The sequence below is a fragment of the Filicampus tigris genome, chromosome 17 (assembly GCF_054856515.1).
Source record: "Filicampus tigris isolate MCC_2025a chromosome 17, RoL_Ftig_1.0, whole genome shotgun sequence".
Taxonomy (NCBI): domain Eukaryota; kingdom Metazoa; phylum Chordata; class Actinopteri; order Syngnathiformes; family Syngnathidae; genus Filicampus; species Filicampus tigris.
This window is the reverse complement of record NC_141233.1, coordinates 9,048,805-9,064,795: the sequence shown is the minus strand read 5'-3', so window position 1 is coordinate 9,064,795 and position 15,991 is coordinate 9,048,805. Positions and strand designations below refer to the sequence as shown.

At 40.9% G+C, this 15,991-nt stretch overlaps 2 protein-coding genes across 2 annotated transcripts; one reads left to right on the top strand and one right to left on the bottom strand.

Moving 5' to 3' along the window:
• Positions 1-92: 92 nt before the first annotated feature.
• slc6a7 (solute carrier family 6 member 7) lies at positions 93-10,987 on the bottom strand. Its single transcript, XM_086012402.1, is given in 15 exon segments — positions 93-1,135; positions 1,137-1,289; positions 1,367-1,540; positions 2,623-2,741; positions 2,837-2,936; positions 3,014-3,151; positions 3,230-3,342; positions 4,076-4,200; positions 4,276-4,379; positions 4,480-4,614; positions 4,710-4,848; positions 5,626-5,818; positions 6,745-6,876; positions 7,614-7,833; positions 10,720-10,987. Coding segments are annotated over 15 exon segments (1,950 nt in total). The 5' UTR covers positions 10,786-10,987; the 3' UTR covers positions 93-1,096.
• An 816-nt stretch (positions 10,988-11,803) lies between these two features.
• Positions 11,804-15,288, top strand: LOC147133229 (uncharacterized). Its single transcript, XM_086012659.1, has 8 exons — positions 11,804-12,261; positions 12,634-12,767; positions 12,851-12,982; positions 13,155-13,253; positions 13,332-13,396; positions 13,475-13,532; positions 13,655-13,777; positions 14,601-15,288. Exons 1-8 carry the CDS (start codon positions 11,921-11,923, stop codon positions 14,816-14,818), a joined length of 1,170 nt encoding a protein of 389 aa, XP_085868785.1. The 5' UTR covers positions 11,804-11,920; the 3' UTR covers positions 14,819-15,288.
• Positions 15,289-15,991: the final 703 nt, after the last annotated feature.

Here is a 15,991-nt window from a genome sequence, read left to right as displayed (position 1 = left end):
AGAAAAGTCAGGAACATTTAAAGTAAAGTGAAGATTGGTCCTGTGAAATGTGTATAAATGTGCCTATGATAAAATAGACATTCAGACACTACTGTAAAAGACATCATTTGGCAATTTATTCAGTTATTCATACACATACTGTATATTATGCACATATATTCAAACTATTATTCATCTTGCAAAGTATATTTTGTACTGGGTCTAGATTTGTGGCAACAGACCCTGTTCCATTAGAGACTGTGTTCATTGACTGCAATCAATGGAATTCCATTTAGACTGAAAAAGTAAATCGTCGCTGTCATGTGAAAAACACTTATCTCCATTGTTTTCATTTTCTTATTTTTACTTGAATCATGTTTCTGCGTTACAGAAATAGCATTAAAGTGAAAATTAAAAAAGTTTCCAAAATTGGAAATAAGCGTTTTTCACAGGACAGCGACGAAATGCTCATATGATCATCAGAAACAGTATACCGTATAAATTAGAGCGAACAGTTCAATTAAAGAAACATTATCGAAACAATTTGAAAATGAAACAACATAAATAAAGCAGCATTATGTAGCAATAAAAGCAGTTCTTTGCATAATGCAATATGATAACCTATTTTTTCATTCAAGCTTGTTCCTATAGCAATGAACTGCCAACATATAGCTTGTTGTTTGCCACTGCATTCTAACGTGTGTCGTTTGTCCCAGTGCAAACGGCTAATTCAAAATGACCCGCTGCTGATCTGCCGCAGCCACAATATGGCTTCTTTTTGTTTCACCCAACACTGATCAGCCACAGCAGTGTTAATTTGACAGTCACAGGAACAAGATCAACATGCAGTATGCAAGGACGTCACAAATATGCCCCACTTCCATCTTTCCCATTTCTCTTGCATCATCATTCATTCCCACCGAACAATGTTGCTGCTCGTGCAATACTATCACAAGTACCCTTTTTACACCACAAGAGGCCGCTACTGCTAAACTAAAGTTCATTATGTTGCTCGCAAGATTCTCCTGCAGGTGGGTTCAGACACTGCCACCAAAGACAACCTAGAGCAAATTAAGTCTATATTTTCAGTTCTTTCCCAACAAAACAGTCTGCTCAGCTATGTGTGGTCATTGTTCCTCAGGCCGTCAAAACTATCTTCCCTCCTCCCATGTCATCGCACTGAAGTCCATGTCCGTGAGAGTAACTGTGAACAGACTCTCCACCCTCTCTGCATCCACGCTCCGCTCCACTACCCCTGCACTGTTGTTTGTCCGCCAGGAGTTCAGTGGTCGAATTGATTTGTGGAAACGCTGCAGAATAAAATAAGCACAGGACTCATCGTAGAGCTTCATAGGTAGATTCATCATGCACAGGCCATGATACTGACTTCTTTCAGCGTTCCAGTTTCCTTGTAGATGGCTACTATGGCCCAGATGAGGATCTGTAGACAGCAGATCGTGGCCATGCACACCCCCAACGCTTTCCCCCAGCGAGGATACACATAGCTGCCGTAATGGAGGGACGTGCTGTACATCTCAATGAAGATGTAGGTCAGGATGAACTACAACCACAAACATAAACCGAGTGAGTCTAGGTAAGAATTGCGTAAAGTTACAGTAGCAAATGAAGAATGATAGGCAATTCTCAAGTCAAGCTCAAATGTGAAAGTTGACTCCAGTTCATGACGGTTTTAAAGGGGTATTGATCGATCAAACGGTATTTTCAATTTGCGACATTAATGTGGGGCCCCAAAGTAATTACCCCCCCCAAAAGGACCGAATGTCCAGCAGATGCCCCTGCACATAGCTTTAACATAGAGGGCTCTATTTTCATAGACAAGCGCACGTGCGCTCAGCGTAAAATCTGTCTTCATTTGCATGCCGGGGCAAGCCTAGTTTATCGTGTTTGGGAAGTTGGCAGACCCCGTTGGGCCTGGCTGGGCATTCCAAGGGCGCTTTCCATTAGATGCCCCCGACGCACCTGACATTGGTGACACAAAGTAGACTAGATTTTAGACCAAGTGAAACCTGGTCTAAATTGTGGCGCAGGCACAGACGGACGGATTCGGAGCTCTATGGAAGTGTGTGGTGGCGTGGTGGTGTATTTCATTCATAAAATTCATGTCATGTTTTATATGACAACAGCATGCATCGAACCACCAATCATTGTGGAAATCAATTCAACGCATTACTATTATTCTTACTATTATCATCACGCACAGATGCAAAATCGGAGGTAGTAGGCTACACGGCGGACAACTTTACATCATCTCTAAGTGGCGATCCATGTGCAGTTCCTTATAAACGTACTTTGCGCACGCCGATCCCAGCCATGTAGACTGCACGTCTCACCTGCACTCAATTTAAAGGGAGTGAGTGGCGCTGCTTGGATTGGCCGGAAATCAAGTCGGCTCTGCTCGCTTCCACAACGGCGCAAACACCTATTTCTTTATACACTTGCATGACAGTTGAGAATGTGGAAATGACACCTAAAACATAGCCTGTGAAGTAAAATGCCTAATTTGACTATGGAACTGATTATTTTTAATTCCATTGATTAACATGCATGCCGGAAAGACATGCGTTCCACCTTTAATATTACACTGTACATAGCGTTGACCACAAAGTCCATGTGGTTACTCACCAAAAGAAGAAACGGAGTGAAGAATACCCAGCATGCTCTGAAGTACAACAAAACTTTGCTGCACCAGGGAGGGCAGAAACGGATCATGTCGATGATGTCCTGGCAAAACTGGTTGACTCCTGATAAAGCAAAACCATTACACAGTATGAAAGTTATCACACAGAATAAAGATGAAGAGAACATGAATGACGGGTGGTCAAGCGAGATGGGCTACCATAGAAGAAGGACATGCCAATGCACATGAAGAGGGCGATGATGATGAGGCCAAAACTAGTGCTGAAGGAGTCGATGAGAGTGAACCAGTAAATGCCCCCCTATGAAGACGAAACAATGGTGAGGATGGTGGATGTAGACGCTGCTTGCGTTGGTAAATAAAAAAAAAAAAACCTACATCAGTGACTAACAGGAGGCCCATCAGGTAGAGGCAAAAGCACAGAACGCCCAGGAACACGGACTTGTGCTTGGTGTTCCTCCGCAGTTGCGGAAACTCGTCCATTACCGCGGTGGTTATACCCTCGATGTTTCCAAACTGCGATGTGGCAGAGCAACAAGGATCATCCAGCGTGTATGTCAAGGTATGCATTCCAATAAATAGGCGTCTTCTTACAAGTGTGTCAATCCCCAGCATGAAAAGCATCAGAAAGAAGAGAACGGACCACAACGCCGAACCTGGCAGCAGAGCAAGGGCCTCTGGGTAAGCCACAAACGCTAATCCTGGACCTGCAACCAAGAGAAAAACATGTCACTCAAACTGAATCATTTGAATATTGACAATTATCAGAGAAAAGCCCATGCGGCAAACCACAATTTAATTTAGGTAATAACTCCATTCTTGGCATGGGAAACTCATGGGCCAACTCTTCAAAAGTACTGTATGTTCCATGCCACTTAATCTAAACCTGTACAGTTACGTGCCATTTCTTTCAGTAATACAAGGGTGGTATTCAATCCAGTCAATTAAATTGCACGTGTGAGTTGAGGTGCCTGTACTAAGTAGCACATGTTTGCAATGCATGTTCATAAATTCGAAGTAAAAGTGCCTCCAGCAAAGTGTACCGGTATCATAATCACAATCTGTGTAATGCATATAGCATAAAAAAAAATATTCTGGAAATGTTTTTGGGAAGCTGCATCTAGAATAAAATGCACATTCCATCCATCTTCTATACCAGTTACCTCATAAGGCTCATAGGTGAGCTGGAGGCTAGCTAAGATGACTTTGGGCAAGTGGCGCGTACACACAGGACTGGTCACAAAAAGTCCACCATTTACACTGACATATACGGACAATTTGGAGTGTTCAATTATGCTTGATTTTGGAGTGTGAGGGGTCGCCAGAGTACCGAAAGAAAACCAGGAGATTTGAACTTGGCTGTGAGCCAGACATGCTCGCCACTATTTCACTGCAATGCGCTGCTTCTAAAGGCAACCATAATTCCAATTTAATACCCACCGGAAACTGCCACGTTTTCAACCGGCACCCCTCTCCTCCACGCCATGTGGCCCAGGACTGAGAATATAGCAAATCCTGCAAAAAAGCTTGAGAGGCAGTTTCCAGTGGTGACAATTATTGTGTCCCTGAAATCAAAATAAACCAGATTTATTGACAATCCAATTTCCTGTGGGTTTGCTCCACCTCAAAGTTGAACTCACCTGATGACATTGTTGTCAAACTTATTATAGGAGGCCATAGAAAGAACTCCTCCAATTCCAATACCCAACGAGTAGAAGATCTGTGAAGCTGCATCATTCCATACCTTTAGGATTTGAGCACAAATATGTCAGCTCAAGAAAAAAAAAATCAACTGCAGTTGTTTTTAAAGCCATCAAAATCTCATCATGGGCTTTTATCTGTACCTGCGCGCTTGCTAATCGTCTCCAGTCTGGCGTGAGGTAAAAAGCAATGCCCTGAAGAGAGCCTTCCAGTGTAGCACCTCTGATGATCAAAACTATCAGTACGAAGTACGGGAACGTAGCCGTGACGTACACCACCTAAATACACAGAGCGCAGGCAGCCATGAGCACAAGTGCCACAAGGCATGGAATGATGTCATTATATCCGGGGGGTGGGGGGGTGGGGGGTTGACCTTGCCAGCGCTGTGGATGCCCCTGAGCATACACAGGAAGACAATGAGCCAGGCAGCCAGGAGGCACAGGGCCAGGGGCCAGCGGACTGGACCCGGGTCATGAAGGCCTTCACTGTTCACGACACCCAGCACACGCTCACTAAAATTAAAACAAAGAGACAAAGAAGTTTTCTTTTCAATAAAAAGAAAAAACTATGTATTAGACAGGACGGAAAATCTTTGATTTATAATGTGCCGTTGTACACTGTGTGGAGGAAAAAGAAATATCATTTAAAGACCCTTTAAAAGCATAAAATAAAGTAAAGTTTTGGAATTTTGTCAAAGCACAGAGAGGAGTGTTAACAACGCTGACAAATTTGAATAATTAAAAAAAAAAAGTCAACAGGTATATGAATTGAGACTTCAAAATGGTGAAACATGCTGAATGCGCTGAAACCGCACCCCGCTCAACTGTGAACTGTCAATCAAATGCCACTTCTGTAAAAAGCAGCGTATCTATGCACAATGAAATTGATGGTTGCTTCGAGGATGCAAAATCACATTTGGACACTTACTTTCAAAACTGAACAGTTACTATGAACTATATAAAACTCCCACCCTCAAAATATATATCATATAAATATATCACAAAATGAAGCAGTTTAACACTGTATCTCCACAATTCAGTACTGCATAGTTCTGGCTTTGCATATTTCCAGCTATTATCTTCAAACATGTATCATGTATTTTGAAACAAATCTATGATTTCATTTTACATACACTTGTCTCTTTTAAATCTAAGGTAGATCGCTAAAAAAAAAAAAAAAGAACAATCAGCAGAACCTCGTTTCAGGAATGCCTGTGTTCACTGTGTTTGTGCACTTTGAGGTACTGACAGACTTCAGATATAGCACGTCCACTGAATCATTGCACTTACTTCCAAAAGATCTCTGAGGGGCTGGGACTTTCCCCACTGGAGCTATTGCAGAGGGCAGCGTTGGCGATGGCGTCACATGACCAAGGCAGCGGCATCTGGAACGAGCTGCCCAGGTAATAAAACGTCCACGCTATAATGACGTTGTAGTAAAGAGACACCAGCACAGCCACACAAAGCATGCCAATGCCGATACCTGCAACATGGACAACAGGCTTGAAGTATGTCGGAAAAGTAGTAAACACACACTATTACAGTACATCAGTACGACTGAGTAGATGAATCCACTTATATCTCTAAGGCACTTAAAACTTTTTTTTTTCCTTCTGAGACATTTGTGGAAGCCTATTCTTTCTCCCAACTTGCTGTTGGGCAATAAACGGGACTTGCTATATATAATAAAAACACACGTACACTACATCATGTAATATACAAAATGTAACCTTTAATACCGAAATAAAATCTTCACATACTAGCATTGTAATCATCTCTTCTCTTCTATTCAGGGTATAAAGTTAAACTAACTAAACTGTATATACTGTAGATATAATACAATGATATAAACATTAAACACCTGTATATGACTAATAAGAACCATCAAAATAAAAACAACACCAAACTACGTTAAGTTTGTGTGGTGACACTAAGAACTCAATAAGTGCTAATTGCAGTCCCTCGACATTGACCCTTGTTAGCATTAGCATAACTGCCGCTTCTACTCAGGAAAAGGAGAGGCAATAATAGCACTAAATTCTTCACGGTGGTCTTTTAAAGGAGAAGTTAACCCAAAAATAACGACCAGTCATGGCTCAGCTTCAGAAAACAGGTGGGCCGAGATTGCTCATTACCTGAGCGCTGAGCAACTGTGATGTCATTTTCAGTCGACAGGAAGTGGCAAATTGGCCGCCCCGTGACATGGCTAACTCATATTTCACAAACACAATATTAATCAGAATGCCGTGGAGGCGGCGACTTTCAAAAGGAAGTCAACCCCCAAAATTTGCTTACAAAAACGTGTTCTGTGAGCCTCCACACTTCCTCTTGAAGTCAACATGTTGGCAGACATACTTCTAATGAATGTGCCTTTATGTCACTGACACGTATGGAAAAGGAGGTCATCACCTTTAAGCAAAGGGCAGCATTTCCATACAGTGATGGGTCCGGCTGCTCCGTACTGGCCGAGACAAAGCTCCATGAGGAAGAGCGGAACGCCAGTAACAAAGAGCATGATGAAATAGGGGATAAGGAAGACACCTGGAAGAATAGAAAGAGGTCAAGGGCAGGGAAGGAAGGGCAGTGCGTGGGAAATACAAGGAGGTGGTCTTTTGAGTCAGGCAGCAACGACATTACCCACAAAAAAAAAAAATCCAATCGAAGAGCTGTATCTAATATTCTGTCAGGTATTATAGGTAAGTATCATTCTGAGAGGTATTATACATTTGTAAAACCTGCATTTTTCATACACTACTCCTGTATTGGATCTGATGTGATTAACTCATTCACTGCCAGGCATTTTCAGACCCTCTTTTACCCTAACATTTGAAAAAATTTGAAAAAAAAATGTAAATAAATTCCTGGGATTGAAGGGCTGGACTGTGAAGACAAATTCAGTTGCCAATGGCAGTGAATGAGTTACAAAAGCGTACCTAATGTCGAGACTAGTGAGTTCATCGTTGAGGGTTTGGGCTTTATATTTACTCAGTTTTCAACATGTGACGTGTCACATAAAAATGCATAGCACATAGGGTGTAACATCTCTAAAGAATCATCAAAGGAAAGGATTAGAGTCTTAAGATCAATCAACGAGCCAGGAGGCCTGGCAGGACGAATTGCAAGACCAAATGGATTACAAGTGCAGAGCACGCCCAAATGATTACAAGTGCAGAGCACACCCAAAGCAAAAAGCCGTATATGCTCAAATAGGTGTGACAAATGTGAAAAGGCAAACAGTACACACAAAAGGCATGCAAACTTGCTTGGGACCTTCCTACCTCCTCCATTGCGATAGCAAAGGTAAGGGAACCGCCACACGTTCCCTAAACCCACGCAGTATCCGAGGCAAGAAAGCAGGAACTCGTACTTCCCACCCCAGTGCCCCCTGGAGATGGTCACACTCGGGAAGAGTTCTGGACTCGAAGCTTGGGACTCAAGCTGTGGTACAGGAGCGTGATTCAGGCCGTTTTGTGTATGCCCATTCAAATGAATTGAATTCTACAAGAAAAAGACAAATACACAAAACATGAGTGAATTGATTGAGTTGAGATGTAAAATGCAATTACTAATCTGAAAGGGAATGTGCAACGTTTGAAATGTAGTTCATCCCCTTTCTCACCCTTTGCTGTCAAAGTAAAGAGGAACCATTTTCACATGGTGCCACCAAGGGAGGAAGTTAAAAACATAACAGTTCTTCTCCTTCAGGTGCTGTTAAGTTGTACGGTATGATTGACATATTTAAAGACAAAGTCAACCCAAACATATTTTTTTCCAGAATATGTTATATGTAGGCCCACTAGTTGAAACAGGACATTCTGATTAACATTGCGTTTATTTTTGCCATCGCTGCGGGCGGCCATTTTGTCACAACGTCGACTGAAACTGACATCACAGTTGCTCAGGGCTCAGGTAACAACCAATCACGGCTCACCTGTTTTCTGAAGCTGTGCCATGATTACACTGGTTGCATTTCTACATTTCTATAACAGTCAAGAATATTAAAATTTGCTTCTAAAACACGGCCCGTGCCATTCATCAAGGTTTTATGGTGCATGGTGACAGTGTGACCTTGGAACAGATTATGTCTACCGCATCCCCATTACTTTTGTTTTTCTAAACAAATCTGAGGTTGACCATTATCCTGGAACAGATTGTGTACTACTTGAATGGTTTCAGTGTAAAAAAGATATGAATGCGTGAGGGCAGAAATGAATAATGTAAATGTCATGCAGTAAGATTATAAAAGATCTGTAGTCAATATGATCAGAGTGTAAGATTGTGGTCAAGCAAACCTGGTAAAAGTACCATTATTTTTCATTTGACAATAGATCTTTCATAAATAACATGCACCCCACCTTTCATGGGCTGCAAGCAACCATGGCTTTAGTTTCACTCCTTTGTTTTCTATTAGCATAAGATAAGGTAAATACGAAGAAGGAAGAAGCCCCTTTAAACAATAGTTCATTAGTATCTTCCAGTACTGTGACGGGCAGGACGGCAACAAACTTTTCCGCAGTTTAGGAGTGTCATTTATAGACTTTACATGGATCGGTCGGCTGGATCGGCTGATATCTTGCATTTCATTTTATATCTTTAATTCGCCAGTCGATCAATGACGTCGCTGATCGGCTCTGCGAATAACACACTGCAGCCTCAGTGTTTCCCCACATACACATTTAACTGTGCCGGACTGCCACAAATGAATTTGGGCTATTGCTAAAAGATTGGTGACAAAAGATTTTAAAAACATTTAAAATTAAAGTAATAAAAGTACTGCAAGTTTGTAAAATTATTAAAAGACCATGCTGTGAAATTGACTTAAAATGTTTAAAAGACCTTAATGAAAGTTATGAAAATACAGCAAAGCTTTTAACCAGGATTTAAAAGAACTTACACTGAGGGCTGAAGTCCACTTCATTTCATTTGCCATTTTATAAATAGTTCTCAACTCCCTCTGTTCCTTTCATGAGTCTGCTAGTCGATATTAGTACCGATTTCCTTCGTGGTATGATACAGCAAATACAGTGCCTTAAATGACTGAATTATCAACCGTATCAATGTGTAAAGTTTGGGAATCCATCTTACTGGTATCAGCGGTTTAACCGCATATATTTTCACGACTCAAACATATAGGGATATGTAGCCAAATGTGAAATGTACGAAAATATTTTATTGACAGTTACAAGTCGATCAGGGCGTGTTTTCAGCTCATTTACAGGACACGCCCACAGCATCTAAGAGCTGAGAAAACATTTTAGTTTTTAACGACTTTAAAACCTCATTTTACATAATTGGCGATTTTTTTTATTCATTCAAATTAGGCAACAACTTGTAAACAGCGTGGCATGTCGAATTTCTAAGACAATTTTATTTTTACTTTACAGGGACTTAAATGGGGGACATATACAGCTTTGGGATAGTATGTATGTATTCTCATTAGAGAGATTGTGCAAGTGTAACCAATACTGTGTCGAAAGAGTTTATATCAAACAGAAATACAGCCTTACTGCAATTTAAAAACAATAACATGCATGCTTTGGGAATGTGGCTGGAAGATCACCATTGCAAGCACAGGGAGAACATGCAAACTCCACAAAGGAATGTCCTGCCAAGACTTGAACCCCAAACAACAGAACTGTGAAGCAGACGTGCTTTCCCTACTTGTCCAACATACTTCCACATATTGTAAATAAAGTCGGGTAGAGCAAGTGTTATGGACACCTATTTTGAAATTTGCAATTAATTATTATGTCTTGTGAAGCATGCATGTTTAAGTTGACGTATAAGTAAGCGTACTGTCAAAATTCAAAATAAATTCCCATACTATGTATAAATTGCAAGTTTGTAGAGACCAAAAAACTTGTGAGGTAGGGGGCATCTTCCCCATGCTGTGCCTTTACGCAATTTTACATTCAAAACAAATTTGTGTAGTCTTGTGTGATTTAATTACAAGCACATTGTATCTGTATCGTATGATTTAATTATATAACTATTTCCAACTAAGACGCTACTTTGAATCGATTCAACGCATACCCGCTCGTTTGATGCAAATGTGATCCTTTGTATACAAATGGAAGTCACGACATGGAAGAAGAGGTTATCATCCGCACGAGACGATCAGCTAAACTTTCTCTGGATTCAGTGTAATAACGGAACGTAAAACTACAGATAGAAACAGCGCGGTGCGTAGGATGAAAATTGTTGCAAATTACAACGGTTTGCCGATGGTAACTAAGATGTGGACGGACAGGTTTGACAACTTCATCTCTGCTTTGTCTTCGAGCGGTCACGCCAGCGATACCACTAAAAGTTCAACGGCATCTTAAAAAAAAAAGAAAAAAAAAGTAAAACTATATTTAGTGACTGAAAATGAAGCTTTACTACCTGTGTGATGCTGGGGCTGACCAAAGAGGGGCTGCCGAGTTCACCTTTGCGGCCGTCGTCCCTCATCTCCAATTCCACCCACTGGCACAGGTGGAACTTGACTATTTAACTATTGGTTAGCATGTCGAACCAATAGTTAAATAGAACATATTACTCTGGAGGCTGTTTACGATACGCAACGTGGCGCTGCTGTTGTTAAGGATAAACGAACGATGCTTGGTTTTGATAAAGTCTGCTAGTGAGACGGAGACAAGGAAACAGAAGTGAGGGGGCCACTATTGCAAGTGCCGCGGAGAAACACCTCCCCTTTGTTTGCTATGACATCAATGGGAGGGGAAAGTGGAGGAAGCGTATAGCCTGATTGAGTTTGTTTTTGTTTATTTTGTTTTATCTTAAATCTACAACAAGTCATTTTTTGCCTTTCATGTTCAGCATTTTCCTCCCTAACTTTTCAAATAGGCTACAGTCCTTTTTTTTCAGTGCAGTTACGTTGTATTTAAAGGGGAAGTCAAGCCCAAAATGTTCTTCACAGGAATACGTTCTATGCAGCCCCACTGGTCTACAGATCCATATACAGACAGCATTCTGAATATTGTTTGTGGAATATGAGTTAAGTAGTAAATAAATCCACCGGTTTTTGTCCATCTCAGGGGGCGGCCATTTTGCCACTTGGTGTCGACTGAAAATGACATCACAGTTATTCAGGGCTCAGGTAACAACCAATCGTGGCTCAGCTTCAGAAAACAGATGAGCTGTGATTTGGGGATTGACTTTATTTTTTTTGCTCGGCGTTTACCTGGTTGGGCATAAATAAAATAAATGTGAGTGTATTTTAATAGACATAAATGTATTACAAGCAAAGGGTGATTGTCCTATCTTGATAAAAAAGAATAGATGCTGAAAACATTTTTTTTTTTCAAAACAGCTTGCATTCTGTAATAGAAAACTGTTCCTTGATGGTAAGTTGTTATAGACTTTTTTCTTTCTGGGCAGCAATTTGCCAACACTTTAATCCACATAATCTTGTGATGCTTTTCTAAATCCATCCAATCTGTTGCGGCTCTATAATTAACGGCCGTGCTCTAGAAATCTGGGTCAGTGGATCAAAGCCTGAGTGTCGCATCGTGTGCTGAGCAAGTGTTTCACTGAAACTCAGAATTGAGAAACGTGTCTCCACCGCGGAGACTGTGGCTTGAAAGGAATGGATGTCCAGAACCTGGGCATACGAAATTGGGGTTTGGATTTTAAAGATGACATATGTTTAAATCATCCTGTTTTCCAGATCGAGGGAAAAACTGATCCACATCCCAGCGTGTGGGCCGAACCAACTGGGATGAAGAGTTGCACTTCTCGGTCTTTCGCCAGGGACGCTAGGATGAGACTAGATTTTTTAAAGTTTGGATCTAATTCTCAAGTGTCCTCCGGTGTCAAGGATGGGGTGATGCTTAATGATGAAAAGGAAAAAGACGCAGGAATGCATACTGTTTTGGACTTAGTGGAGGTTCTTGAACTAAAGGATGATAAAGAGGATGACGATAGCTGGTAGGTACCAACAAATTCTGCCACAAATTCTCTAGAATTAGACCATTTGTCAGGGGCGGAGGCAGAACTTTTTCAGAGCGGTGGCTAGGGTAGGTTCGCACACACACGTACCATTGTTTCAGTCATCATTTCATTAAATAAATTGCACACATATAGAACCTTGTCCAGCACACTCATAATACAAACAGGAACAAACAAACCTGAAAGTATTAAGCAAGGCTTTGCTGAGTTGAATTTATTAGAAAATGCCTATGTTTTGCTTTTGTCACTTTTATCTCATGCACTGATTTGCTAGCCAACATCTGAAAAGAGTGCTCAGATGGTCCTTAGCCATGGGCTGTTTTTTTACTGAATGAACTGGATCGCTCACAGGCTATACAAGTCTCCAAAAAGGCGGATGTCCGTGGACAACGAGTCGCCTCTGAGATGGTGTCGACACGTCCTGGATAATCCGAGTCCCGAAACGGAGGCCGCATCGCGTTTTCTTATGAATAAACTAAATCAAAGTAAGCTACACAAATACAGCTATTGCCTCTTAAACATGTTGTGACTGATCCCATCACAGAATCGTACCTTTATTTCTACACAGAAACAAGCAGTTCCTACAGAAGCATCTTTTACAGACAGCCTGCAGTGCAAGACCAAACTGGCAGTGCATCTGTGGATCCTCATAATGACAAAATATCTGCCAACACAATACGTGACACCTCGAACAGTTTCGGTAATAGCACCTGAAGTAAACCCACCAACCTTATATACATTTAATGATACATCTCTTGAATTTCATCTCTTCATAATGTTAAGGTATTCTTAACATTATGAACACCAGGTTCGCATATAGTTAAAAACAACATATAATCCATATGTCAAATACGTTTTCTGTATTCAAACAGATAATAGTGATCTGGGTATGCCCTGCGAGTCCATAACTACCAGCTACAAATTGCAGGACATCACAGACGTTCACCTTATGGCCCGCATACAAGAAGACAGTAAGTCTAGCACAATTCCCCCCCTCAATATTGTCTCGAGGCAACGTAACTTTAATCTGTGTGTTGTCCACACTATAGGTTTACGACAGGACTACATCTCCATGCCCTCCTGTGTTTCAGACAGAAGAAGTCCTGAGCCACAAGTAACACTTCGATCATACTTTTGCATTAAATTCAGTGGGAAGGAAATACATCCTGTTGACGTACTTGTGTTGTCACAGGTTAGACTTCGTCAGCAAGTCACTCAGTTCAAGTTGCTTAAAAGAGCTCAGAATCGAGGTACACAAAGCAAACGGATTCTCTTTATAACCTTGCTTTGTAGGTTTAAGTTGAAAAATATGTAATAGTTTGGACTAATAATGCTTTTGTGTATGTTGGATATGACCTTCTGTAACTACCAGCAAGGACAGAGTCACCCTTGCGGACCAGCCTTCGTTCCCTCCAAGCTCTGAGAAACAGTCGCAGTTTGGACACCGACGACTGCCTGCCTGCTCATCAAACATCAAACACTGATTTTCCATCAGGTTTGGAGAAATTACTTCAGGATCAAGAATGTCACTTACCGGTTAAGCTCAGACTCCCACCCAAAACCGAATAATCATATTTGGGATCACACTGACGTACCCATCCTTTAAACATGACTGGATTTTGTTAATGAGATTACTGTCTTAATGTATTATTCCCTGATGAATGAAAGGGCAAGTTAACCCCAAAAATGTCTTTGCAATAATATGTTCTATGGACCTCCACTAGTCTAAACACGGCATTCTGATTAATATTGAATTTGTGGAATATGAGTTAAACAGCAAAATCCACCTGTTATTAGCCATCTCAGGGGCGGCCATTTTGTCATTTGCTTGTCGACTGAAAATGACATCACAGCTACTCAGGGCTCAGGTAACAAGTTATCACGGCTCACCTGTTTTCTGACGCTGAGCCATAATTGGCTGTTACCTGAGCCCTGAGCAACTGTGATGTCATTTTCATTTGATAGCAAGTGACAAATTGGCCACCCTTTGAGATGGACAAAAAAACCCGGGTAGTTTTGACTCATATTCCACAAACAAAAAGACAATATCAATCAGAATGCTGTGTTTAGACTAATGGGGCTTCATAGAGCATATTGTAAAGAAAATTTGGGGGTTTATGTTCTGTTGAAGGAAAACAGTGTCAAAATTATGCAAAAGTGGCTCACAAATTTAGTGGAAAACGATTTGGTAGTGTTTGCTTAATCTTACTCACAATCAAACTAAACTAACCCCAACCAGCAGAAGTCGAGTAGGGATTCAGTTATTGCGAATGAAAAGACTTTTGGAGTCAACTTAAACATCTTTATCTCTTATCCAGAAGCATCCACAAACTCCAGCGACTGGTCACACTTGGTGAGAGGCTCATCAGTCCAGAAGACAGCCACGAGGGAAGTGCAAAGGTCTCAGTCTCTCAGCCCTCGCAGGATCCCTCACTGTGCTAAGAGATACCTTTCTGTTAATGCTAGCGTTCATGCCTCACCTGAGAGGTCAACCACTACAGCCTGGGGCAGCATTTCGACATCGTCACGAAGGTGAATCACCTCAGCGGATATTAGGCTGACACAAAGGGCACATTAGACGTGGTTAGGAATGGAGTGTCAAATGAGAAATGGGATTGTATGCATCATGTGGTGACTCGCATTTAGAGTCAATCAGAAATCAGCTTTGCTACTAATTTTAACAATCCTAACTTCTGTAAAGGAAGCTGATTGGCTCACATCATTTTGGATGGCCCATATACTCACAATGTGTTACAACACATAGCAGTTCTTTGACATAGCTGATTGGTTGACAGGAAGGCCAAACATGTTTGTGAATAGAAATAGGATAGACCCTATTTGGATTTAAAAAATACAAAACTGTGTGATACGTTGTTTTTCAAATGTGTATGTATTCCCGATTATCTACATGGCCAGCCGCAATAACTATAATTTCTTTTATGCTAACAGGTATTCTGCTCATAGTAGACCTGGATAAAATACATATAAAAACATGTCACTGTACAATGGTGTGGATCATTTCTACATTCCAAATCCTAAGTGGAAGGTCTCAATTGGAACTGTGATTATTTGTTTATAGAGTTGCTGATTGGATGAGAGCAGAATGTTTGCAACAACATTGTCCAGCAATTATCCATTTGAATTCTTTCTTTTTATAGCCGAGTTACCATAACAAAAGTAATGGCGTTATGTAAGGTATCCTTGAAGAGCTTAGCATGTACGAAGCATCCAATTAGAATGCTTCGTCTCACCCAATGGCCCTCAGAGGCTATGATATTCTGTAATTAATTAAAATATTGCTGCTTGTTGAACTATTTTCCCCCCTGTATATAATGAACCTCAGATAATGTAAGCCTGAGTAGATAAAGCTCTTTCCAGACCTGGGAATGCAGTTAACATATGTTGATGGAGCAGTAAAAAGCAAATACTGTACTTGACGGCTTCAAATTCAAATGACCACCTTCTATGTGACAATGAGGGAAGTAGGATTGAGAAAATTAGACTCGACAAATGTTAATCATTCCAATCTTAGAATAACATACAACTCGATTATTTAAACATTTAACAACACCGTTTATTGTATTTCAAGCAGAATGGCCGACCTTCCACCGAAAGAATATAAATCGGTTACAGTATCAAAATTTGTAAGGAAAGACGTGACTCCTGATAAGAGTACCGTACATGTCTCACATAAATATAATGCCTAAAA